General features: G+C 38.8%; 2 protein-coding genes and 1 long non-coding RNA gene across 9 annotated transcripts; 1 reads left to right on the plus strand and 2 right to left on the minus strand.

Moving 5' to 3' along the window:
* Nucleotides 1–1,296: 1,296 nt before the first annotated feature.
* ropn1l (rhophilin associated tail protein 1-like) lies at nt 1,297–10,745 on the minus strand. Of its 4 annotated transcripts, XR_003981574.1 has the most exons (8): nt 10,591–10,745; nt 9,545–9,677; nt 8,579–8,702; nt 7,521–7,682; nt 6,698–6,873; nt 5,606–5,739; nt 5,262–5,381; nt 4,955–5,162 (listed from the first exon to the last, which is right to left on the minus strand). XR_003981574.1 is itself a non-coding variant. In XM_030397645.1 (6 exons), exons 2-6 carry the CDS (start codon nt 9,673–9,675, stop codon nt 2,113–2,115), a joined length of 687 nt encoding a protein of 228 aa, XP_030253505.1. In that variant the 5' UTR covers nt 9,676–9,677; nt 10,591–10,745; the 3' UTR covers nt 1,297–2,112. The 4 variants fall into 4 exon arrangements, 2 of the variants coding, with proteins under 2 accessions (XP_030253505.1, XP_030253506.1); XR_003981573.1 differs by having other exon boundaries at nt 4,952–5,162; nt 5,262–5,739; XM_030397645.1 differs by lacking the exons at nt 4,955–5,162; nt 5,262–5,381; nt 5,606–5,739 and adding an exon at nt 1,297–2,206.
* Nucleotides 10,746–11,581: 836 nt separating this feature from the next.
* On the minus strand, nt 11,582–24,916 carry nup58 (nucleoporin 58). 4 transcript variants are annotated; one of them, XM_030397749.1, is made up of 14 exons: nt 24,250–24,916; nt 23,720–23,865; nt 23,559–23,591; nt 23,185–23,463; nt 22,860–23,028; nt 22,604–22,669; nt 22,152–22,326; nt 21,673–21,752; nt 21,280–21,398; nt 20,985–21,067; nt 20,512–20,713; nt 14,570–14,653; nt 13,793–13,891; nt 11,582–13,009 (listed from the first exon to the last, which is right to left on the minus strand). In XM_030397749.1, the coding sequence occupies exons 1-14, from the start codon at nt 24,327–24,329 to the stop codon at nt 12,840–12,842; spliced, it is 1,785 nt and encodes a 594-aa protein (XP_030253609.1). In that variant the 5' UTR covers nt 24,330–24,916; the 3' UTR covers nt 11,582–12,839. The 4 variants fall into 4 exon arrangements, with proteins under 4 accessions (XP_030253609.1, XP_030253608.1, XP_030253610.1 ...); XM_030397748.1 differs by having other exon boundaries at nt 23,720–23,868; nt 24,250–24,913; XM_030397750.1 differs by lacking the exon at nt 14,570–14,653 and having other exon boundaries at nt 23,720–23,868; nt 24,250–24,909.
* LOC115569704 (uncharacterized) lies at nt 12,981–15,718 on the plus strand. Its single transcript, XR_003981606.1, has 2 exons — nt 12,981–13,078; nt 13,476–15,718. It is a non-coding gene; the product is annotated as an uncharacterized LOC115569704 (long non-coding RNA).
* Nucleotides 24,917–25,633: the final 717 nt, after the last annotated feature.

Below are 25,633 nucleotides of genomic sequence, written 5' to 3' on the forward strand. Positions count from 1 at the left end.
CAACTAGTTTGGCATCTATTCTGGTCCATTTTGCAAACTATACAAGTGTGATGTAGAACCTTTAAGCTATCAGGTCACGTAGGACACCTCCTGTGTTCAGCAGGAAAACTTTAAAAAAGGAACAGAACTTTAATTATTGATTAGGAGCAAGAAAAGATGCCTTTTGAAAGATTTTGCAACACACCTTTCTCTTCCAAGCTGACAATTTGTATTAATATTTTAAAGGTGCGATATGTAAGTATTTAGTTGATAACATTCAAAAAATGACTAAAAATATCAACACGTGACATTAAGGCATCCACAAGTACTGTATGTATTGTATTGTATTGCAGAGATATTTACTGAACTTAGCATGCTAAACAGTTAACCCCAGCCTGTCCTGGTCCAAAGCTCCTGTGCTAGCACTTTAAACATCAAGACTTCCCCCGTTGCAATCATTTGCAAATCCTTTATGACCTACATTGGATACAGTACACAGATGCTATTAATAATATTAATATTAAAGGTTCAAAGTATTAAACTTTATTGCTCTTTGTAGATATACACACATGGAATACCTGGATTACTTAAACCTGAGGCTCTGTGGGATGGTCTCTCTGATCAGAGCGTCCCCAAGTATGTTGTTGTAAAAATGTCTTTGACCATCAGCACCAGCAGTGAAATGTTCCTGTAAACTGAGAAGTGACTGAAGTGTGGAAGGCTCTTGATATAACTACATCTTTCTTAGAAGAGCTCACATATGACTGCATCTCACATACACCCAACGAGTACATGACCTCGGTGCTCCAGCATTCAGTCATTCATATCTTCCCCCTAAAACCACAAACAGCCAAAACTACCCAACACACTGTGGTCTCTTCTATGGCATACCTGAACCCATACAAAGATCTCCTATGAGTCTCCTCTTGACACAAGCGCTTAACTGTTCAGGTGTGTGAGGGTAAAGTGAATGTGAATGGCTGCTTGTGCCTGAGGAGACCTGCCTAAAAATGTTGTTTTCCCACTTCATAGCAAAGGACCCATGTGCTGATTAATAATAATAGCTTGATTAGAAACTCTTCATATTATCCCTTAATCAGTTAAAGAGGCTGGGACAGACAACACTGTCAATTCAGAAGCTAAGGACTACACTCCCATTCAGGGACAGAAAGCTTTTGCTGCCAGTTGGATGAAAGAATAGGAGAATTCAATAGTCTACAAGTAGTAATTAACAAATTTTAATCAGACAACAATGGCCCTTCATCAAGTTTTTATGATGTGTTCATGTGTGTAAGAACAACTCCCAAACAGCCCAGAGAAATCATGTATTCCATTTATTGTAAGCATAATCCACAGACAAAACCAGTGTTAATAATAGTTACACAAAAACATTACACAGAATTTAAACAATCTATATTGTGAAGTGTGACAGCCGCAAGACAAATGTCCAATTCTTCTCGATAGAGGAACTAATTGTCCTCTTACACACAAACACACACGTAACCTCGCTGTAATTGGGAGGCAGAGCGGGGAAGCTGATGCGGAGGTGTCTCAAAAAGTAGCTCCTCTCATGGCTGCAGGATACTGGCTCCATCAAATCCCAGAATGTGTTGAAATCTGTGGGAAAGCTCCTCCAACTTCTCTCTTGCAATAAAAAGTAATTATGTATACTTTTGCAAGGAGTTCAGGTCTCAGTGAATTAATTTTACATCTGCTAATGTGTGTCACAGTGGGGATTATGAGATCACTGTTCCATTAAGGAGATAATGAGGCTTAAAGAGAAAAATGCTTTGGGGGGGGCGGTTCTTGATTGACGGGTGTCAATCAAGCCACAGCCATTGCGATTTCTGCTTGTTCATCCCAACTCAGCTTTGAGATTGTGCTAAACGCAGATCCAGCCTTTAAAACTTCCCTTGAGGAAAGTATGGGTGATGTCATAATGTTCATGACCCTTGCACATAAGTTACATCAGATAAAGTGTAGATGTAGAGGCGTTTCCAGCTCACTCTCTTTTTTGGTCACACAGACACATCCATGCTGCACTTGCCAACAGATCTGTTGGCTCAGGATTTGGTTCAACGTGTTCTGTTAAACATAAAGCTTTAATTCAGACATTTCTGTCTTTCGTTGTTCTTATTCAGCTTTTGAGGCTGCTCTGGCTGGAGTTAGGTCCCTATCATCCCGATGGATAAAGTCCTGAGGTTTTATCATCCCATCTTGGAGTTCCCTGGAACATGTGATATTCTGTTAGACATTTGTACAATACAATCTTTAAGGAACACATGCAACTGCACAGCTCATGTGAATGTCCCAGATAACTAGTAGATAACTAATACAAACAGCCAAGCTTGACAATGAAGTCTACACTAATTAAATCATGTAAAACAACCCAAAAATATTTAAAAGGTTCCTACAAACGAGCACAGTAAAGCTGACTGATAAAATATCCATGGTCTACAACTTCAGAGTACAGCATGAATCATGTTTTCCCTCGTTCTTACCCTGAAATCTGTTACACAACAGCTACAGAGAGGAACGCTCAAATGGAGCCTTTGTGTCCACTCTTTCCTCTCCTGTCTCTTTCGCACTGCTCCGTTACATTCGTCGTGTCCCTGGAGATGTGATGTTATGAGCGAATCTCAGAGAAGCAGTAAAGGTTGTGCAACAATGTCCACCCTGGAGCTGAGATTCCTGAACCGCTGACATCTTTGCAATGACTTCATTGCTCGCGAGTTCCAACATCCTAAAACAATGGAGCATACAGCTCTTGAAGCTGCACTGTGTGTGCATTGTACTAGACGATGCAACTAAAAATACATCTCAGCTGCATGGAAATATGAGGATAGTGAGGACACTTCTTCTATGAAGAACAAATCACTGTGTCACAGTCTACAGTTTAAAGAGAAAACCTCAGAAAAATAGGAAACCATCGGGATGTACAGGAATATTCTGTTGTGTTTCAAGCTTATCGTCTTGTCTCTATAGCAGGCTTAATAATAAATACATGGAACCAAGGTCCTTGCATACCTTACATACATGAATATAAAGCAACTTAATTTACTGGAATTGTCAAAGATGATCATTTCTCAGTAGAACATGTGCGTGCAGTGTGTCCAATTGAGCACACATGCCAGTGTTAATGGTTTCAGTTTAGACAGAGACAACAGACTGTTGCTCTTTGTATTATGCCAATGTGAGAGTGTGATTTTTAAATAAATGCTTGAAGGAAGATGTGCAGAAGTGGAAAACCAAAACGACTCGAAGCAAGTCTCAAAAGTATGAAAAATCTTCTCTCTAGTATTTTTTCGTGGAAACATAACAACAGTGGATAGCATTTATTTGTGCTTCTTTTGTCCATATTTCAGTCAAAAACAAAACGTAAAAGAGAGTCAAATTAAACCAATAAAAGCTAACAGACAATGCCTGCTAACAGTCTGAATGAATACTGTCCACAAACTGCTGCAGTCTCTTGTGTTTAACAGGTCAGCAATGTTACGCCCTACAAACTCAATCCCAGTAGTCCCTGAGCCACTGAAAAGTACCAACTTGAGGGTGGGGAGTTTCTGTGGAGAAGGAACATTGGTTCCTGGAAGCAAAACCAAAGTCCTCGATTTCTCAAAAAGATTCTGGATTCCTGGAAGTTACTGTTGAGTGCAGAGTCCAAGTCTAATTTGTCTCTATTTGATAAATTATATGAATGTGCCTTCATAGTTCAACTTTTAAATTCATTGATTCATTCCGTCATCTAAATGCTCATGCATGATAGGTAATGGTTGAATGGTGTTATTCAATAAGAAAACTGATGTTTACAACCAGCGACTTTTTTGATGGCTGGAATCCTAAATCATTGCAACCCAATGTCCCAGATATCCCAGAATCCAGATTAAAATCAATGCTTACTTTTTGTTCTACAAACTATTTAGCAAAATTTTACTTGTGATCTTCACAGAAATATCTCTTTTTTTAAGCTCTGACAAAATTCCTTGACTGCAGTGTCATACAGGTGGAAAGCCTGCAGTTATCAAGTTATCAAGGATTCTATCTGTCCTCCAATTCCCTTTGACTTGGCCTCAGCTGCAATCTAGCTTCAGTGTGTGTGTGTGTGTGTGTGTGTGTGTGTGTGTGTGTGTGTGTGTGTGTGTGTGTGTGTGTGTGTATCCTCCACTCTTAAAACCTACTGCCAACTGTGCCTGAACTGTGAATTCCCACTGATCCTGTTTCCTGTCCTGCCTGATGAAATACTCACAAAACAACACAACTACAAGCCTGCGTGTGTGTGTGAGAGAGAGAGAGTGTTAAGGGGAAAATAACATGTCCATAAGAAATGAGAGTCATATTGTGCCTGTGTGAGCTGAGATCATGCTCTCTTACTGACACACGAAACATCATCTTTTAAAAATGCGTGACTGTAAAAGATGTGCTGTTAAGAGAGTCTGGGCGTGAGATTTATGCATGCATGTGCTTGCCTCTGAGATTTCTTGGCCCTGCTTGTGATTTTCTGAATAGTTTCATAAACCTGTCTGTGTGTGCATTTATACTTGCCCATGTACAATATTGCATGAAGGCGTGAACAAAACATGGGGGGTTTGAGGTCTTTAACACAAGCTGAAAATCAGACTCTTGTGCCCTCAAAGCTTATCTCCTTACTGCTCCTCTTTTTTTGTCTGCTTGGCAAAATGAACACACCGGCAGGGAGGCCAAATGAGGTGACGCTGCAAGCTGATAGGTTGTGTGTATGATAAATGAACTTTGGCTAACCCGGACATAAGGGAACAGGCAATAAAAAGCGTACACACACACCACCTGACAATTTGTGAAAGGCAGCTTTGTGCCTCTCTCGCTGCTCATTAAAAGATTCCAACCTGACTCAAATATAGCAGCCTGAATCGGCTGGACAGTGATGAATAATAAGCCACTGTGCCTGATGCTAACAATTAATGAGACCAATTTCTTGGTAATGAAACAACAGCTGTGCTTGAAAGAGCATTAGCAGGCCCATTTATTAATTGAACATTTCTCATTTCGCTATTTCTGTTTCTTCCTTCCTGTCTTCCATTTCTTTCCAGTCTATCCTTCCCTCACTTCCTGCTGACGTAGAAGTTGGAAACCTGAATCATGCCATTCTGCTTGTTGCTGTCGGGCAGAGAAACCAGTGCATCAGTGCAACAGCTCTACTCAGCAGCCTAGGGATTTTCACAACAGTGAGTATCACTATCTCCCAACTTCATCTTAGGCCAGGGGATCTGGCTTAGCTCTTAAACTGTCTGTGCTTCTAAGCCTACCAACATTGACTGGCAGAAATACGGGGCCAGAGAGAACTAAAGCAGTGTTCAGCACATCCAGAGGCAGAAAACACATTTGCACCATCATCCTTAAGTAGTGTTGAATGTTGAATGTATTTCCTGCATAAAAAAAGAAAGAAATGTCCTTATTCAAATCTATGCCTAGCTTTGAAATAAAGCTCTAGTCATTAACTCCATCGTGAAGCTTTATGTAGGAATATGATTATTAGAGTTACTTAGGTCAGGCTACATTTTGCCAACATGTAATTGCAAGTATAAAGTAAAAAAAACAGTATTAAAGGGGATTGCAGTATTTTCAAACCTATCGTATAATTGATTCTTACCCAAAAAGGTTCTCGAATCAGACAAGTGGACTGCCTCAGCTGTCGGCCACAACACAGCTTCAATGACTGCGGGCTCGCTCAAGGAAAAGTCTCACTCTGAAATCTTGCAGCATCAGTTGTAACAGTTGCCTCATCTTAATTGTCAAAATGAGTTAAAAAGTCAGCCATGATCTTGGAAATTAATTCTTCATACAGTTCCTCTAGGTAAAGTCGAATTTCCTCTCTCAAACATTTATTCACGTTTCCATCGTCACTTCTCACGAGATTTCAGATGAGATTTCTCCTTGAACAAGACAAGTGTCTCTGGTTAAAAAAAAGGATTTTATTATTTAAAGAAAAGGTCTATTTCTGTAGGAATCAATTCTGTAGTGTTGACAGACTCTTGGAATAACCTCAGAAAACAACACTTTTAATCGACATGGTTTTGGATACCAGCTGAGCTGTTCAGTGGTAAGTTTTAAGATTTTTAACATCAGAAATACAGACCAACATGCAGAAGAGCTTAAATCAATTTGACAAAAAGAAATTACAAGATGGATAAGTAAAATTAGTTAAAAATACTAACAACAACTACAACCTCACAATTTAAGGCCAAATATATAGAAAATTGAATTTAAGACGTTTTAAGACTTTGTGTACCAGCAAATCTAATGATGTAGTAGTGTCAAAATTAAAGGCTCTAATGAGTAATGTTCAGCAGCACATATGTATTAGATATAATCATGTGTGCATGTGTGTGTTACTCTATATTATCTGGTGTCAAATTAATCATGAAAACATAATAAAATATCTAGAAGTCATAAAAGTAAAAGGCAACCACACCTGTAGATATCATATGACCTTGATGACTAATTATCTTCATAGACCAGGGTGAAATAAAGACTTTTTATGATGTGTCTGTAGCTGAATCCAAGGGGAACTCATTCAAATGAGAAAAAATAATTAGGCTGTTTGAGACTGGGTAGCGTCTCCATTCGTAATGCATATGAAACAGCTTCATCTTCCACCGCCTACATCCACTCTTGCTTATTGCAATGCAAGTAATGAGGTAGGCTTCATTTCTATAACTCTCAAAACACAAACAATACTTACACTTGTGCCTGCAGGCTGCTGAGGAAGTTGTTAATGTGGTCCTGTGGCATGTCTCCATCCACGTGAGCCAGGTACGTGTAAAGCTTGACAAAGGTGTTGAAGGGGATCCTCGCAGGTCCGCCCTCCTCATCCTCTGTCAGGATCTCACAGGCAAATTTCAGAGAACTCAGGAGGGTCTGACAGAGACAGCACAGAGGAACACACAGTAGGGTTTTAGTCAAATCCAAATACGAAAACAGGCATTCAGTATTCAAGGACGACCAAGTCTTGTTTGAGCTTCACAAGCACACACTGAAAATACATTTACACCAACACACACAGGCTCGCGGGCACTTGAAAAAAGACAGTCTAATCACTGTAGAACACGACTGCCCCCATGTGGCTAAAGTGTTCAACACCCTCATGCACAGCGGTATCCTTTTCAGACTACTGACACTGAGCACATCATGCTGGTAATGCTGAGCAGATTCTAAGCCATCATCTGCAAAGTTCTGAGTGCTAAGAGAAATTCTCTTTGATCTGTCTCCATCTGCAACTTTAAGGCAAAAATCATTCGCTTCATAGCACTGCAAAGATTCAAGTTGTCAAAGAAGGATTTATCCAGTCATTCTCATTGGAGCCTGGGGGCCCTGATGGAAAAGTCTGGATCATGGACATCTGGATCTAGTATAAACACGAGAAGACTAGACCATGAGATGATGAACAAAAAAAGTGCTGCTTGGGGATCTCCAGCTGTCCTTTGCCTCACAGTAGGTTTTAAGGCTCAAAGGAAGAGGTATGAAGTGGTGTTAGCATTTATATTTGACCTTATGTAACATCTCACCCCTCCCAGAGCACTGCAGCCCAGGGCGAAGAACCCCATCCAGTCAATGTCTGAGCTAAAGCCGCCCAGTGACAGCAGGGCCTCGAACTGATCCATGGGTAGACACAGTCCTTTCCATTTCTTCTCCACTTCCTCCTTTCTGCATGTTTTCATGGGTGACAGCTAAGATTGGGTCAAGAGAGTAGAAGGTTAACAGAAAAGGGGAGAAAATACTATTCAGTGATTATTCAGTATTGTTTGTTGAAATAGTCAACAGTTTTGTATCTGGGGAATACGGCACTCAGCATACTAACGATATGTCTATCAGCAGGATTTCTTGTTATTATGTTACGACGTTATGTTGTTAAGACACAGAAGAAATGGAACTTATTCCCACTCCAGCTAGTAGATTGATATGTAAGCTTCATGTCTCAGCCTGGATGTTGCAAAACCACCATACAATGATGTATTTGTCCAAGATTTTTCTTAAAGTAAGCAGACTTTTCTTTAATTTGTCAAATAATCTGAAGTTAACGCCATTATGAAAATGAATAACTACATAAGACTAATATTCCTGGCACAAGGACAGAAGGAAAGCAGTATCCTCACAAGGTTAAATCTGCTCAAGTATTGGCCTATAAGGAAATATTTGTTTTTCAGCTGTTTTAATTAATGCCAGCACAACAAAAAGCCAGTGGACGCCCCAGGTGAGATAAAACAGGTTTATGATTTGAAAATGTAATGATACACAGGGGGAAACAGAATCACTACATTTTGCAAATACACACAAAAAACAATTAACTGCAACTGCAAGTGTGGATATTAAACTTACAAAGTACACATTAATGTGATGTTAAACTTAATGCAACTGATAATACAACCCACTGAATATAAGGTACTGTACCTTATGTTGAGTGGGTTTAATTATTAGTTGTTATGTAATCTGTACAGGGCCAGAAGATTCAAAACAGTAAAGCACACTGGGAAATTCACAACACATTTTCTTTCGGCAACAACAATATGAAGCAAACAAGTATATGATGATTCTATGAGTTGTGGCCTTGCTATAGAGGAAATACCTGTTTATTGAGAATCTTTAGGAGACCTGGAGTCAGGCCAGTGTCTGTCTTCTGGGTGGCAACGTTCATCTCCAGCCTGTCCTTGACAGGCAGACACTCTCCTTCAGAGAGGGCTCTGAAGTATCTGGGAGAGAACATACACACACACACACACACACACACACACACACATTATTAACACTCATAGTATATTATTAAACACTGCATAATTTCAGCCTGCTTGTCACTCATTCCCCCTGCTCCCTAGCATGCCAGTCAAATAGTGATAAAAGTAGACAACGTAAATTCAGGCAAAAGTTGGCATTTGTCCAATTTAATGAGATCTCATGAGTACCATCAGTCGAATAAGTCACCATGTGGTGTAGTTTTCTTTGTCTGACATTAAGCGATATTCTTATTATCCTAAAGGGCATACTGCGGCTTATCTAACTTCACAGTCCGAATAATATTTTATAGTGGATTCAGAGGCAGCGTGACTTTCAGCGTCTCTGAGAGGCAACAGAGCCTGGAGTTACTTTAATAGCGTACAAACATCTTGTAACCCAGGAGACATTTGAATTGTTTTTATTTCACCATATGGCTCACATTATTGTCTTTTGCTGTAAACACTGCCAAGCTGCATTGGCTAATAAAATAGCAGATGTTATGACAGTCCTTCGGGGTAGAAAAAAAAAATCTCTGACATACATTTAAATTTCATCCAGCACTTTTAAAGTGCTTATTCTTTGTTGGGGAAAGTCAGATAGTTTAACCGCTGCAGTAATATGGAATCCCCCTGGGACCCAATTACAGCCGGTCAATGTAAAGAAGAGAGATGCACAAGTGAAAAGGGTATGTCTTTTCATACAGTGCTGCTGTCTGGAGAATCTGTTGATGGTATTGTTTCAGAGATCAAGACTGGAATAAAAAACAATCACGTATCCTTAACCTCTACTCAAACCACCACTGACTGAGATTAAAACTTACGCCGCAGACCACAGCAGCAAATCCTTGGGTTGTGTACGGATGGCTGCTTTAGTGAAGTTTTTGAGGATGTCTGGCAGCTGGGGAGGGATGTTGATTTGCTGGGCACAGTACATCGTGTCTGGAAGAGGCATGGCTGTAATATAAAACATTGCAATTTATACCAATTAGCAGATGAGTTCTAGCAGATAAAAGATCTAAGAAAAAACTAAAAATTTAGTAACTCCTGAGGCAATAACAACTAACGTTATACACATTGACAATAACACAACATAAATAAATCAATTGTTCTATTGATTTACACTGGGGACGTTTGAAAGGAATAAGGAGGAAAAGACCATAAAAGCAAAGAGATACAAGCTAGAAAAGCTAAAGGAATGTATAATTCCTGTTGGCAAGTTTGTTAATGATAATGAAGCCGTTTTGCAGAAGAACCGGCAATTAATGACATGCAGTTGTTGTTATCAATTTTACATGACGTGAATGAAGAAAGCAGCAAGAAAGTAAAAGGCCGAGAATGTCATATCATTGAATCTGCGTAGTTTAAATAATAATAATAATAATAATAATAATAATAATAGCCTAATAATAATAATAACAATAATAATAATAATAATAGCCTAATAATAATAATAATAATAATAATAATTGTATTTATGTAGCACTTGTCTCAACAATGTAACGTAAACTCAACCTGCTCCATATACGGCGAATAAAGAAACGTAATACCAGACCACTGTAGCTAGCGTTAATTACTTTCCTACAAGAGCAGAGAGGTGTCAGGTAAAAGCGGATGAATAAAACTAGTCTGTATGGACAAAGCACTTCTACTGTTTGTTATACTATAACGTTAATGGAAAGAACAATAACCAGTTTTGGTATAACTTTTTATTTGCTCGATTAATATAAACTCATCTATTTCATGTTTTTTGATTTGTGCTTTTGTCATAATGCTAACGGCCGAAACTAAACTGGCATAGACCTCAAAGGTATTTTTTCTTACCATGGTTAATTGCAACTGCCATGTGTACTAAACCCCATTACGTTACCTGAATTGTTGAATGAAGAAACGCTGAAAAATAAGCTAAAATGTGAACGACTAGCTCCAAAAAATGTTACTTCATTTAATGACTATCACTTGATGAGTGTTTTGCAGTGTTGTCGCATAGCAACGGCGGTCTTCTTCTTTTGTCGGCTGAAGTACTGGACGAGGCGCAAGACCGCCCCCTTTAGGTAGGCGAGTGGACAGCTGACATTTTGTAGCTCAACTTTTGATTATACTGCTAGACATTTATACAACAACTCAAATGTGCCATACAATTTAAGATAAATAGACTGGTTTATTTTCGATCTTTGAGGTCAATGTAGCACTTTGAGATTGATCTAAATGTAAAGTGCTTTACAAATTAAATATATTATTATTATTAATGTATTGAAATCTCAATTCAATTATACAATGTGACCAAAACTGCTTAAGTCTTACATCTTCATGGCTTTTTTAATATCCAGTGTTGTTAATAAGTAACTGTAATGGGTGATGCATCACGTCTCCCCAGAATCAGTAGCCTGGTTTAAATTTCTTAAAACCTGTAGGCCTCATACTAAAGCTGAAATGTCCTACATGAACTATACAAAATCTCAGATCTTTTCAAAAAGCTACTTGCATGTGCAATGTTCAGTAAAATTTACTGGATACAGGCAATAACATTGCTCATACTTATGTCTCCTTGCATACAAGTACCTGATGAGAATAAATGTAAATTCCTTGACAGATTACAGTTGGAGATGTCACAAATTGGACACACATTTAAACAAACACATAATGACAAACACCACTCTGTGTCAACACACACATTTATTGAAGTGATGCCACAAACAGGCAAAACATCATATTGAAGATTTTATTATTAAACAGCTTCTTGAAAATACAGGTTTACACAGACTGTGATTAGAAAATAATAGTACAACTACCAGTATTTGGTAACTGAACTGACATGGACAATTAAAAAAAAGCAGAATCCCCCCCCCCCCCCCCCCCCAACTGCCCCATACGCTCAAAAGAAGTCAGCAGCTATGATAGACCAGAGAGACGAATTCATACTTGTGCAACAGGCACACATGCACATTCACACAATCACTGTCAGGTCATATACACTGGCAAGTGCGGGTTCATTCTAGCACATGTATAAACTGGGTCAAGTGGGTAGAATCTGCTTGTGAAATCCCTTTCAGATTCACTAACTTAACATTTAATGGGAGCAATGTAATACAAACAGCACAGCGTTTCTTCTCCCAAGTTCTTAAATTGGGGGAAACAAAATGTGCCTAGAAAGTCAATATTAAACAATAATAAGGATGGACTCTAGCAAAAAACAACACAGGTTATGTGGACTACATAATGGTGCTAGTCCCCTTTTACCCCTCCCGAATGTCATCTCTTTCTCCACTTGATACAAAAATAAACTGTGCTTCCCCATAACCCACCCTGGACACTCTCCTGTGCCTATAAAACTATCTAGGATCAGATAATACCCCCCACTGGCACCTTCAGGCAGGGACTACGCTGTTCCCAACCAACTATTACCTCATAAGCTTCTTTCCCTTTACCTTACCCTTTCCTGGACGAGACTTGGGCCAACTCATCATTTGAGAGGCAATCAGGTGCAGTTTGACAGTTTGTTTGACACAATGGAACCGACTGCACTGTCCACCTCAAAGCACAAAAACAAACTGATCTTGAACAATACTCAGACTACAGAAATTCCTCATAGATAACTCTACGATTTGGAATTAACCCAGCTTTGTCCACGGCTGGCAGTCCCAAAAGCATTGTAGTGCTACAGATTATAGCGTGCAGGCAGAATTTTGAGTCAATGCATATAGGAAAACTCTAGTATAAATGTATGCAAAATTATTTTTAGCCTCTCCATACACACCACTTTACTACTACATTGATTCAAGGTTACTGAGTATGAATAAGAACCAAGTGATATAATTTAGTTGCTTGACTTATTCTACTAGGAACATGTGAGTGTGAGCTTTTTGGATCAACTGACAGGTAATCCTGACTATCGACTTTGCAGTTTGAAACCAAATTAAATGGAGTCAAATCACTGAAGAACACAAACCGGCATATCATAGTTGTTGGTGAATGAAATATTTTCCCAATGTTTATATTTTCTTTCTTCTGTAGGCGAATAAAGATAGCACTTATACACTTTTGGGAGACCAGGCTTTACCCGCTACAAACTCCAAGCTGGTCAGGTGGTCAGTCACAGGGCTCTTTCTTTCGTTGGTCCTATCTTTTGCCCCTTTTATTGCCAGCAGGAGGTTTCTTGAGCTGGAGAAGGGGCCCTGCTGTGCCAAAGCCCGCAGCAGGTGGGTTCGACACGCCGAAGGTGAGGCCCGCCGAGGGGTTGATGCCAGGGTTGCTGAAGTTAAAGCCTGAGCTGCTGCTACTACCGAAACCTAGAAAAGCAAGAGAAAGGGGACACAGACGGACACCATATAAAAAGGAAATGTTAGAGAAAACAAAAGGTAATGTCAATATGAAATGCAGATTTTGTCCATCTGGTGAAAAACCCCATATTCTACAATGTGTTTTGGCCAGACTTCCAGCAAACATAGAAAAGGCTTAAATGACTACACAGGGTTGACTTGGATTGAAAAAGGCTAATAAGAGCAGAGACGAACCCAGTGAAACATATTACACAGTCTCTGCATTATGCTTTGAAATTAACAATATCTTTCCATTATGCTTGCCCAACTGCATGTGAAGATGTACGCTCAGACATATCAATATTCAGGGAGTACACTTGCAAACACAAGCCTTATCAGACTCGAGTGTGTCAACAGGTATCAGAAACAGACACTAAATGCTGTATTAGAGATCATTTTTAACCCAATTTAAGATCGATCTTTTGGTTTTTTTCAGGTATGGCAAGTAGTATAAGAGGTCCCATGTAGAGGTAGGTTTTGAGAAGGAATATGGTTATTTGAGTGAGCTGGGTTGATCTGCATCAGTTGATCCAAGTTTTGACAAAATAGATTAAACATGGATAAATTAGATAAAATGTTTGTGGCATTCAAAATCTCCTACATTCAAATTTACTGATTGTTAAATGACTTTAAGGGCCTAATATTAATACAATTTAATATAAGACTTATTAAGGATCGGCAGACACCATATACGGCAATTTTTCTATAGTTTTCGGGGCCGGGTATGAATGGGTATATACAATATGTATGTACCTGCACTCAGACTGCCTCCTGTGGGCTTATTGGCGGAGGAGAAGGCAAAAGAAGACCCCCCAGTCCCCACCCCACCAAATCCTGGCCCACCACCAAAACCTGTGGGAGAGAGTGACATGGAAGTCAGTTTGGGCTGAGCAAACAGGCTACACAAGGAAAGAATGAAAGGAGCAGTGCCTCAGGAATACAGGCAGGAATTAGCAAACAAACACACTATGCAAACAAATGCCACAGCCTAAAAATTGGAGCACTACACACCGCTTAACTTCTGATAAGAGACTACAGAACACAACAGTATTCACAGTACACTGCATGGCAAAGCAAGGGCCAAAGGGAGAAAAACAACACGAGGAATACTTCACCAAACACACCAACTACAAGAGAACACTAACTTGATGTGCGTTCAGACCACTTGTTCTCACACTGCCAAGATACTTGGAACAAAATTGTTTTTATATAACACCTGGTGATTATTTTTTTGGGGCCCAATTTCTCCGCTCAGTAATCATCCCAACTTGTCAAATATAAAAGTACAGTGACCTCCTGTGGCAAGTGGTTGCTCTGTTTTCTTGTGGTGTGAACGCACAAGGAAACTGCCAAGCTCTGACTGCACCACACTCTCAAGACACATTCACGCTGCCTAACACTACTTTCATACACAAAAATAACAAAAAGGCTGCTGGCATTAAGAGCTAGGAGGCATGGAGGGAAATGTTAAACTGTTTAAGGGAAGGGCAAAAAGGGAATTTTTTTTTTTTAAAAAGGCAGAGGCAATACCTCCAAGGGTAGAAGAGCCCAAGCTAGTGCCCACTGCCGAGGCAAATGGGTTTCCGAACCCTGCCCCCAAGGGCGCCTGGGTCCCTAAGGCACAGAGAGAGAGTATATGCTTTACTCCTCTGAATGTATTTTGTGTACCAAGTTTATTATGATCCTGATCTCCTTTGACAGAAAAACAGCTGGTATGAAGATTCACCAACAAGGACACATTATGCATTCTGTTACTTTCACTATTGTAACATACAATTCAATTCCAATTAACTTTGAAATAAAACTCAATGATACGCTTTAATATCAATATAACCCAAAAAATCCTGAATGTAGGTTTTTTCAAATCCATTTTTAAGAAGCAAAATGTTTGCAATAGAAGGTAGTGCATATTAAGTGCATGTTTACCTAAACAATACTAGGTTTTAATGGAAACTAAAACATTCCAGCTAATCAGATGTAAAATTATTCTTGCTGAAAAAGTGTTGGAAAAAAATGCTGCTAGTTCTTTCACTCAGAAACTTGTCTTTTTTTCTCTATGCAATTTTTTGGTATGTTTTCAAATTTTGCAAGGCTTCCAATTAGTCTGCATTATTAGACAACTTCAGTCGAAAAGAAACAAGGACAAACGTTTCTTTGTTTAAAAACGGATTTATTGTCAATTTAATATGCAATTCCACTTACATAAAACACAAACAAACAGTTTAGAACAAAATTGATTGTTAATTGCTAACTGCTACTGCATTTGACAAGTTTCCAAATTTTCAAGATTTCTGAGAGTGAATGAACTAGCATACACCAAAAAATAAGCATCACACAATTATTGAATATAGCTTAAAAAGGCACACCATATTATATATTAAATATACTGTATCAACAGGCATTGGTTATACAAGTTGAAACACATTCATCTACAAGTAAAAGCACTCGAGATTTAGGTAAGAAATGTGAATTTGGCATCTATGGCTGCCTCTCAGTGTAAACTGATCAAAATGAAAAGGAAACTCAGTGATATGTTACACTTGTGGAAGTCAAGGTGGGTAAGTTTCAGACCATCCTTTCAACAAGAATCGACTGACCTTTGTGGTTTGTGTTTGTTTGAACACTATTCACCAGTGTATTCTCAGACATAACCCAATTCTTGGTGGTTAATCTGTGATTCTTTGTAAACAAAAAGCTGCACCTTAGATAAATCTACAAATGATCACAGGCTACAAACACTTTTTGTTGTTGGATCAAGTCTGACTCAGGTGAGTCAGGTGGCTGGTTAAGATATTGTAATTGAGGGAGTAATTTTCATATTAATGTCCAAAGATCCTCTCCCCCCCCGAAAAAAAAAACAACTTGCAATAGTAGTACCTCCTTAGAACCACATACAGAAAAAACACTGCGAAAAAGGCTTAAAGTAATCATATGATAAACGATCAAAAGGAAATGATTAGGAGAATAAGAACATTCAAAACAGTCTGTTACAGCCCACCACTCAGAGCACCAGACTCGCGGATTTTCAACTGATCAAGCCTGTTTTAGAAAGCTGCTGAGCTGAAGCTCAACGTCACACAGAAAAAGTAAGAAGTCGTATACCAAATTCTGATTCACTGAGATTCAGAAGAACTCAGATAGAGTTGAGCACTGTAGGCAAATTGTGGTATAAGTAGTTTGCCAACCATCAAAAATTAAAAAGAAATATCAAGTTTTAATTCCTTCAGTTCTGGACAAAAAACAAACAAAGGGCAAATGGGATCATTCCTGCTGTTTCAGCATTCAAGAAAAAAACAGCAGTCAGTATTTCCATACATAACACTGACAGATATTGGAAAGATATCAAACATACAGGAATAAGGTGGGTGAAGATCCACTTTCACTGTCAAGGTCCACACAGCTTTGACAGGCTATCATTTCATATTTATGTAAATCAGGAATTAGCGCAAACACCCTGAAGTGTTCTCTCAGTTCCTTTGTCTCAAAGTCAATGGTTTTTGTTTTGGTTAAATGCCTGAAATAAGGTCAGTGGTTAGCAAACGCCTTTCACAATTTGTTCTACATCATTAAATGGGTCAGTAAATACCCACTCATGAATTTTGAAGCTTTTGAACTTGTAGATTGATCAATTTATTGTGAAGTGTGTATAGTTAAGTGTAGTAGGGAACTTAGTGGTGGTTACGCTGAAGTTAAGCGACTGAGGTGTAGTTAGTTCATAGCCTACTGTTAGCTTTTTAAATCTGCCGATTGTATGTACGCTTCAGATATCAGAAAGGTAGTGAACATTTGTGAAGATTATTAACAAAATTAAACTTTTTTAAACTTTTTTTTTTTTTACTACAGATCTTATTTCCTGCATTGATTCAAAATCCTATGGGAAAATCCCATTGGCTGTTTATTGAAGGAAACAGGGTGATGCCAACTTCCAGGTCGGCCTACAATAATATGTCCTACCTTCAGCAATCAATTCTGCCAAGTACAACTGTAGGGATATGGAAGACAATATGTTCAAGTGTAAGCAAAACTACAAAAAAGTCAGAATTCTGGATGACTTGAGAATCTAGCTGATGGGCTGACAGATATCCATCTTGATCCTACTAACTAAAAAGCTTAGAGTTGTTTAACAGAGGACTGGAATGTCCAAAGCAGCAGGTTTTCTCTCTAACACTCAGCAACTCCATCAAGAAATAATCAATTAGGTTGGATTGAACAAGCACCACTGTAACTAGCAGCAACAAATGGATAAGTGCTGGAGAGTGAACTGAACACCAGTTTATATCACAAAATATCAAACTACTTTTTTGTCCAAAAATTGCTAAGTTCTCACCAGTGTCAAACACAGAGCAACACTGTATATCCTTTCAAAATGGTGGGAAATAAAACCCCACGCAATAAAGACGTGGACAAAATCGGACCACACTGATTGATCTGTTCTGATTGGCACAAATGTGTCTTACTGGTACTGAAGGACAAGTGTGAGCAGCAAAAATCATTCTTCTCCACTGGTCTACAAAAACAAACAGGGCTCAATCAAAGAAGTCCAAACCATGAGAAAGTAGATTTTCTACAAAATCAGAGAGACTTGTCTTAGCAAAGGTCCATACAAAGTACCATCACCTTGGATAAATACCTGAATTTACATCTTGTGAACAACACTTTTACTTTACATTTTAATTTAACTGAACTTAATGCCAAATGATCCAGCCCCGTTACAGCGACCGTAGCCCTTAGCTGAAGTAGCTTTAATCAAGTAAGAGTGGTATGGCCTCATGCAACCAAACCATCTAAATGCAATAAAGTATTCAACAGTGAAATAATGCAGACAATTTTGGACATGTGGCAAATTGACAAGGCTTTCAGCCTTGCTTCCACTTCAAGACCAACTAAGTGCAGTAATGGAAAGACAATTTCTAAGTTTAAATTTACAGTTCAGGTAATTAAATAGTTTATATTTTCAGTCCTGAGTCTTTTGGCACCTTTCACCTCATGTCCACTGAGGCACAGATTTGAACAAGCTTTTGGCCTCAACATTCAACCACCACACAAACAAATATACAGGTCAAACAAGGGTCTGCCTGAAGTAAGCGCCACCCAGCTGCATGGTTAGTGTTATATGTGCTGTAATACTGGCCATGCTTCTCTATACCTCCAATTATGGACTTAGTTACGCACATAAACAAAAAAATAAAGTTGAAAATAAATAGGTAAATAAATACTGTCAATACCAAGACGTCCACTTGTGATTAGGCTTAGTTGTTAAAATGACTGAGTCAAATACTGGAGAATAACAACTATTTGGCAAAAGGGATAGGGTTTTCTCTAAATATTAAAATTGATCATTTAAAAGGAAATCATGTAACCTAGTACCAAACTCTGGGGTTGACAGACTTGAAAAGCTATGAGAAATAAGTTACAGCGCAATTCAGTTTTTTAGACAGCTAGCATACCCAGAGCACACATGGTTACAATAAATATAGGTAATTGATTTGGCTTTATATGAAATTAAAAAAAAAAAATGGAGAGCAAAACAAATAAAATCTTCAGCAGGCACCAATGTAGTGTGCACTTCTACCACACAAGTGGATCGTATCTCCTGTGCAAACAGGGCTCGTTTGTGAATAGGTTTTTCCTGCTAATTGTGGTTAAGCAACGGATTGATAAAATATCCTCATCCCTACTTGGCACAGATGCTAATTCGGAATAGCTCCTGCATGTCCTACTTAGCAGTCAGAAGGTATGTGAATATTCAAATATCATTACACTGAAAAGATTTGCCACATTCATTGTCTGGGGAAACAATTGTTGGTTATCGGCTCTATTAACAGTCTAAGTAGATTCTATGTTTTTATTGAAAAGCAAGCTGTTTTTTTAAACCATGCTGCCTTTGCAACCCCATCCAATTTAAGTATTGCTTTCAAACTCTTTACTCCACTTTATTTGAATTTACAAGAAAAAATTACCGCAGAAACATGCTAATATACTGTACATAGTAGCTTAGTTTGTTCATCGTAAGTAGGTGCCCTGATATGCCAGTAAAATGGCCTACAAATCAAAGCCTACAAAAAAGGCTGAAAATCTGTTAAACACCTTAGAGATGTGGCAACAACTATAACGGATACTACTTTTAACAGTTATTTAAGTTGAAAAATGTTTCATAAAAGTGAATTAGTGTGCCATTGAGTGCCGACATGACTGAAACAATGTGACCTGCTAGTTTATGTTTTATGATATTAAAGTATTAAGCTTATTTAAATATTTCCTGTGACTAAAAACACACCAGCATTGGTTATAGAAAGATCAGGCTTTACCTTTCTGTTTATGTTGGATATTAATACTGTGTAGAATAATCTTTATTAGTGTAGTTTTGTTTTTACTGGCAGAAAGGATTTAACATGTTTAGTGATAGTTCATGTTTTTGTTTTTAAATGTAAGCCTTAAATATAATTCTTTAGAGTATGGTCTCTGAAAAATGTGGCTCTTGGGCGACATTTGGCCTATAACATTACATAGGCCCTGACCATAGAAGCTGCATGCTTCAATGAACAATGGCGACACAATCCTTAGATCAAGTGTGTTTCTAAAAACATTTACAGTCCTGTATTTTCAATAAAGTAAGCTGATGCCAATTGGTGACTGATAAACAGGAGAATCCCCTACATGGAAGAGACTCATTGACAGTTGGAGCTACATTATAATAAATTTATACCGCACACACCAACTGATCACCAAGACACAGCCTTCAAAAAAATGAAAAAGCAATCAAAGTCTATCTGAATCACACAGCAAGTATCTCATGTTTCTAACCCAAATACGTAACAACCTTCATGGAGTTGGCTCATTTCAAGCATTCATTTAATAAAATATTTGAGTAGTTATATCTTCAAGATTCAAGTGCGTAAGAATTGAGATAGCTGGACTTTCTCTCACATATCATCATTTATCCAATAATATCAGCCTTATACACTTGCTCTAACACCCTTCCTCTAGAGAGGGCACAGAGAGCGATTAGGTGAATTAAGTTATTATATCCTTGGTATTACTCTATGGCATTCTGAGGTGTACAGACTTGGCACCAACACTGCCAGATTTTGGTGTTACTTTCCAACTGGGGCAATCTAGAAAATGTCCTCACTCTGGTATAGTAAGGCGCATTAGATAAATGTGTCTAACCCTTGAACTAAGAGTCAGAGACAAGATGGTAAGGCAGCACAAAGATTTCCTGTCGGGGCTCATCTCTCCCTTTTTTCAACCATTCTTTCATTAGACACACACAATAGCTTGGCACCAGAGAAGTCTATTTTGTTTTTAATTATTTTTAGTCATCCCCTCTGTCCCCTTGCATAATTGCTTCATTCTAAAAAAAACAATTATCAATTCAATCCCTCCCAAGAGTATTACATTTGTTCCACCTCTACCTCCTCTATTTTAAGGTGAAGGGAGCAGAACTTTCTAGAACTTGTAGGCAGTCAGACCTGGAGTTGGCTGCTGTTGCTGGGTCAACGTGGCTGCCATGGCCACCGCTGCAGCGTTGGGCACACTGGAAAATGGGGCAGGCCCAGTCGTTACTCGCGGTGCACTCTGCCATTTCCTGTTAGATGCCCGTTTGGACTCAAAGACGTCGGTGGAGTCTTCCAGGAAGGCTCGACGGTAGGAAAGGTACTGGTGCTTCAAGATCTATGATGACAGTCATACACAAAAGGACAGACAAAAAAAAAGAAAAAAAAAAAAGAAGAATGCAATTAACATGTATCCAATTCTATTTGTTTTAACTTGGCCAATGGACAATTTTGCCAACAAACTTTTATAAAACAATAACAAGATATGATCGTATTATCGCAATTAAATTCTATTCAACTTGAGAATTCCTTATCACACAGCCGTAAACATTAAAATTTCAATAGAATATTAAATCATTTTAAGACAAAGCTGGAAGAAAAGAACTGACCTTGACATTCTCATGGACAGACTGGAGCTGGGCTGCCTGTGCGACAAATGTCTGGTATAACTTCTGCATGGCCAAGGTCAGGTCTAGAAACAAAAAATACATAATATGTCATCATCATCATTTGTGATAAGTTAATGAAAAGATGAAGGGGTAAAGAAAAATATTTAACGGCCAGCAAGAATCAGAAACAATACAACAAAACAACGGCATAGAAGAACCTTTATTATTGGCACTTATCAAATGATCATTGTTTCTTTTTCTTTATTAAATGTTGACCAAACAAACATTCTCTCACCCTGAGGTGTGATGTGGGAGCCACTGCTCTGCGTTGTCAGGTGGTTCTCCAGTTCTTCTATCTGCTGCCGGTACTGCTGCAACTGCACCTCGAACTGCTCTATCAGGCTACGGAAATAACTAAACACAAAAATATAACACATGTTCATTTATGACAAATACATTAAGTGCTGAAAGCTGATATATAGAAAACAACTAAGAGACTAGTGAGGAGGGGAATATTTACACCACTGATACAATGTTTATTTAGTGTTGTCTCATGAGACTAGCAGGCAACGTTTATCAACTTCCCCAAAATTGTTGCTTAAAATCGAGTAAACGATAAAGAAATCAGATTGCATTATTAGACGCCATTTATTACTATGCATCTGCAACTGTCTAGTAGCTGACTTACTCTGATGGAGCTGTGTTCTCATGTTGTAGTCCAGGGGGGGTCTTCTGTGTTCGCAGTGCTATGTCAGCATTTTTGAGCTCCTAAAAAAGAAAAGTAAGAGATGGTCAAAAAACAGATTTTTTTTTTCTAGGTATGTTCTAGATGCCATCCCTTTCTTGGAGATCCTTTGACACAATCTCAATTCATGGTGTGAGTAGCATGGTAAAAAACCTAGATCTCATTGATCTGTGGCTCCATATCTTATAGTTCTATCTATAGATATTGTGATATAGAAGTGGAGCAATTCTTTATTAGGCTTAGATGCATTTGTGATTAAAAATATAACAATATAACAGTACATAAATACAATGTGTGTATCCATTGAAAAATATAATTGTCATATGTATCTCCTGACTGGATTTAAAGAAGTAATGTGTTCATTGCAGTGTATGATGCAAGTAAGCATGCAATTTAAACGTGAGCAGTTGTACAGTTTTTACCTGCGCTGTCTCAAGCTTTAGCTTGTCGATGCCCAGACCTTGTCTCTGTAGACCACTGGCACTGACAGAGAGAAGCTGTTTGAGGCTCTTGATGTCATCCTGGACTTTAGAAATGGCCTTAGATGACATTCTGCTGATGTCCTCCTGAACCTGTTTCTGGTCTTTGACAAATTTTCTATCAAAAAAGAGGAACAAAAACGATTGGAAATTACTAAAACAACTTAAACAGTACATTGCCACATTCCACCTCAGAAGTTGTAGCGTTATGATTCTATGATACTTCCAGCTGTTGTTTACAACACACTAATTTTCCACTCCTCTTATAGAAATTGTTAACATTTGCATCTTTAAACCAATGACACAATTCTAAAGTGCTGAGCAATTTGCCCAGGCTTGTGACCCAACAGTCACAGCAGATCAAACCCTGAGGCAATTAACATGTAAACACTTACTGGAAATTCTCGACATCTTGACAAATGACTGGGGGCAGGTTCTCATCTTTTAGAGCTTTGCTGTCCCTAAGAGAGAGAAAAAGAGTGTGTTTTAATAACTACAAACAAATTGGTCCCTGCTAATCAGGTATAAATTAACAGGAAGCCATTCTACTGCATAAACAGCAGTTTACACATGTTTACATTTTAGCAGGAAAGTTAATTTAGCATTTCCATTTAGTAAAGAACCATGCCTATGTTGGTCAGCATGACTTACTGTGCATTGGCTCCAGATGATGTGTCACTCTTACTCTCAGAAGAAGTGCTGAAGTCAACTCCACCAAGGCCAATACTAGGGGCAGGTGCTGATGATACTGCTGTGGAGGATGCTAACAGAGAACCTAACGTTAACCCTCCTCCTCCTCCTAGAGTGGTCTGACCCAAACCTGGAACACCAAGGAAGGACGTAGGTTAGACCAATGGGCAGCATTATTAAGACTGATAACTACTTCCAAATAATCAAAGTTTTGCCATTGTGTTGTCTGCACACCCATTCCCCTTATCAAGTGTGAACAAGCTCAGGTTGTCTGTTTTCATCTCACCTGTAGCTGCATTGCTGGAGAACAGACCCCCGCCCAGTGACGGGCCTGCTAAGGCTGCTGTGGTGGTGGTTGTGGCACCAAGACCAAGGGTGAAGGCCGAGGCGGCAGGTTGCTGTGGAGCTGTGGATGTCAGGACAGAGCCAAATGATAAACCTGCCCCTGTGGGAGCAGATGAGGAGGTGGTAGCAGTGGTGGTGAGGGAGAAGGGTGTTGCTGAAGCAGTGGGCTTGTTGAAGGCCAAGCTGAAGCCGGCGGTTGCAGCTGTAGTGGCTGGAGTACCTGAGAGAAAGTATGTATAAATCAACATTATAACCTACTTGTTGCTGACAATACATGATCCAATTTCAAAAGATAACTCAGAAATACAAACATACCTAATGTAAGGCCTGTTGTGGGTGCAGCAGCACCTGAAGGAGAACAACATCACAACATATGACAAGATGTATGACAGCAGCAGGCAGGCAGGTTAATAATAAGCTAACTGATTTCACTTCTTGCCACTGGATTTGTTTATGCATCTGTGTGAAATTATTACTTGAGGCAGGTGTGTTGAAAGAGAATCCTCCCGGAGGTTTTTGACCAAAGAGACTGCCTCCAAGGCCAAGAGATGGGGTGGTGCTGGTGGTAGCTGTACCCAGAGCAGTCCCGATGGAGAAGCCACCAGTACTGGCTGCAGGTGCACTACTGAGGAAAAAGCAACGAAGCAAAAAGACACATTTGAAAAGGAAAAGCGTTACAACTGTTTAACTTTCACAACTTGTGTTTTAAATATAACGTTAACCCCGAAACGTATAGATCACTGGACAACGTGCAGTCTTGCACAGAGACACTGAATCAAAGTGAAAGCCGTGATACCTCACATTTCCCACTGACAAGAAATATGTAACTTAAGTACGCAACAGAAAGAATATAACTTTGCACTTATACTCATAACTTACAATCTTATAAAACGTACAGAGACACCGTTAATAGAATGCTTATGCAAGTGCTGATACCTGCTAACACCCGGTCAGTTCAATGCTATGCTAACGTTAGCTAAATCGGCTATTGGAGACATGTTATTACCTGGTTGCGGCCCCAAAAGAGAATCCCCCACCAGGGTTGGTGGCACCAAGGGTCCCTGTTCCGAAGTTAAAGCCAGACATTTTATCTTAAGAGTTAAACATAGCACGCATTTAACACCAATTCCGTTTTTTGGATTTGAGCTACTGATGAAGGCGCAAGCAACCCAGCATCACAGCTAACAGCTAACCCGCTAGTTAGCTTTGAAAGATGCCCGCGTGAGAGACGAATCCGCGGTTTTGTCTCTACTCAAAACATACAAAAAATGTCGTCTTTGGCATATAAATCGGGAACTGTTCAACTGTAGCCCGAGGTATATTTTCGCCCTATCCTGATCTTTCTTTTATTTTTAAAGCTGACAAATATCACAGGATGAATTATCGCATGGTGCTATTTTCCTATTCCCCGCCTGGTACTGGGTATTTCCCGAATGATATTGCATTTCGGGTAATCTTTTTTTTAAACTACGTTTCCCGTCGTCCCTACCGCTGTTTTTTGTGTCGCATGACGCCTCGCACTTTCACACATGCGCATTACACAATACTTTGGTCCTTGCAGCAGACGTTTCCTGAAATCGTCATTTACCGACAAAAGACGATAATTTGATTCCGGCGAAGATTTCACAGTAAGAGACATCATTTCAGATGTTTAAAACATGGTACATGAGCCAGGCAACACTTAAATATTTGTAAAATTGTGTACAATCACTATCTCATGTTATATCTTACCAATCTGATTCTGTACATGCTATATTTATATTCTATATGGCAATGTAAACGCTTGTTTTCAATATCAATAAAGCCTTTTTGAATTGATTGAATCAAATCTGCACAATGCTTTTTCTCTTGCAGTCACTTCATTTATTCATTTATTTGTCTTTTTTTTGCCACTACTCATCTTCACCATTATAGCAATAGTTGCTCTATTTCATTTGTGAATGACATTTTATAATTTCCTTCCGTATGTTGTTTTGAACTGCATATAAATTATTTCTTAGAGCTGAATTCATACCGCTAATGTACCATCATTTACATTACCCTTTATTTCAGCAAAAACATTCTTTACAATGAGCCAATTTTTCATCCAGAAATGAATAACATTTTAATTTGTATTAAAATATATCATTTTAACCTCTCATGGCTGGATTACTGTGTGGGCAAAGTGGAAAGTTGCCCCGAAGCCCTGGACCTTTGAATTAATTGCAGACATTTTTAATTTGAACTATGTGCAGCACAATAGCATATTAACCTTACATTATTATAATGTCGAGGCCCCATCCAGTAAAAGGAGACCTTAGTTAAAATCTATTTTGAAGGCCTTAGAATTACTCTGCTAGCTATCATCCATACAGGGTGTGTTTCACTGAACAAAGTTGTGTTACTAGTAA

This window comes from Sparus aurata, chromosome 19, assembly GCF_900880675.1.
Source record: "Sparus aurata chromosome 19, fSpaAur1.1, whole genome shotgun sequence".
Lineage (NCBI taxonomy): Eukaryota > Metazoa > Chordata > Actinopteri > Spariformes > Sparidae > Sparus > Sparus aurata.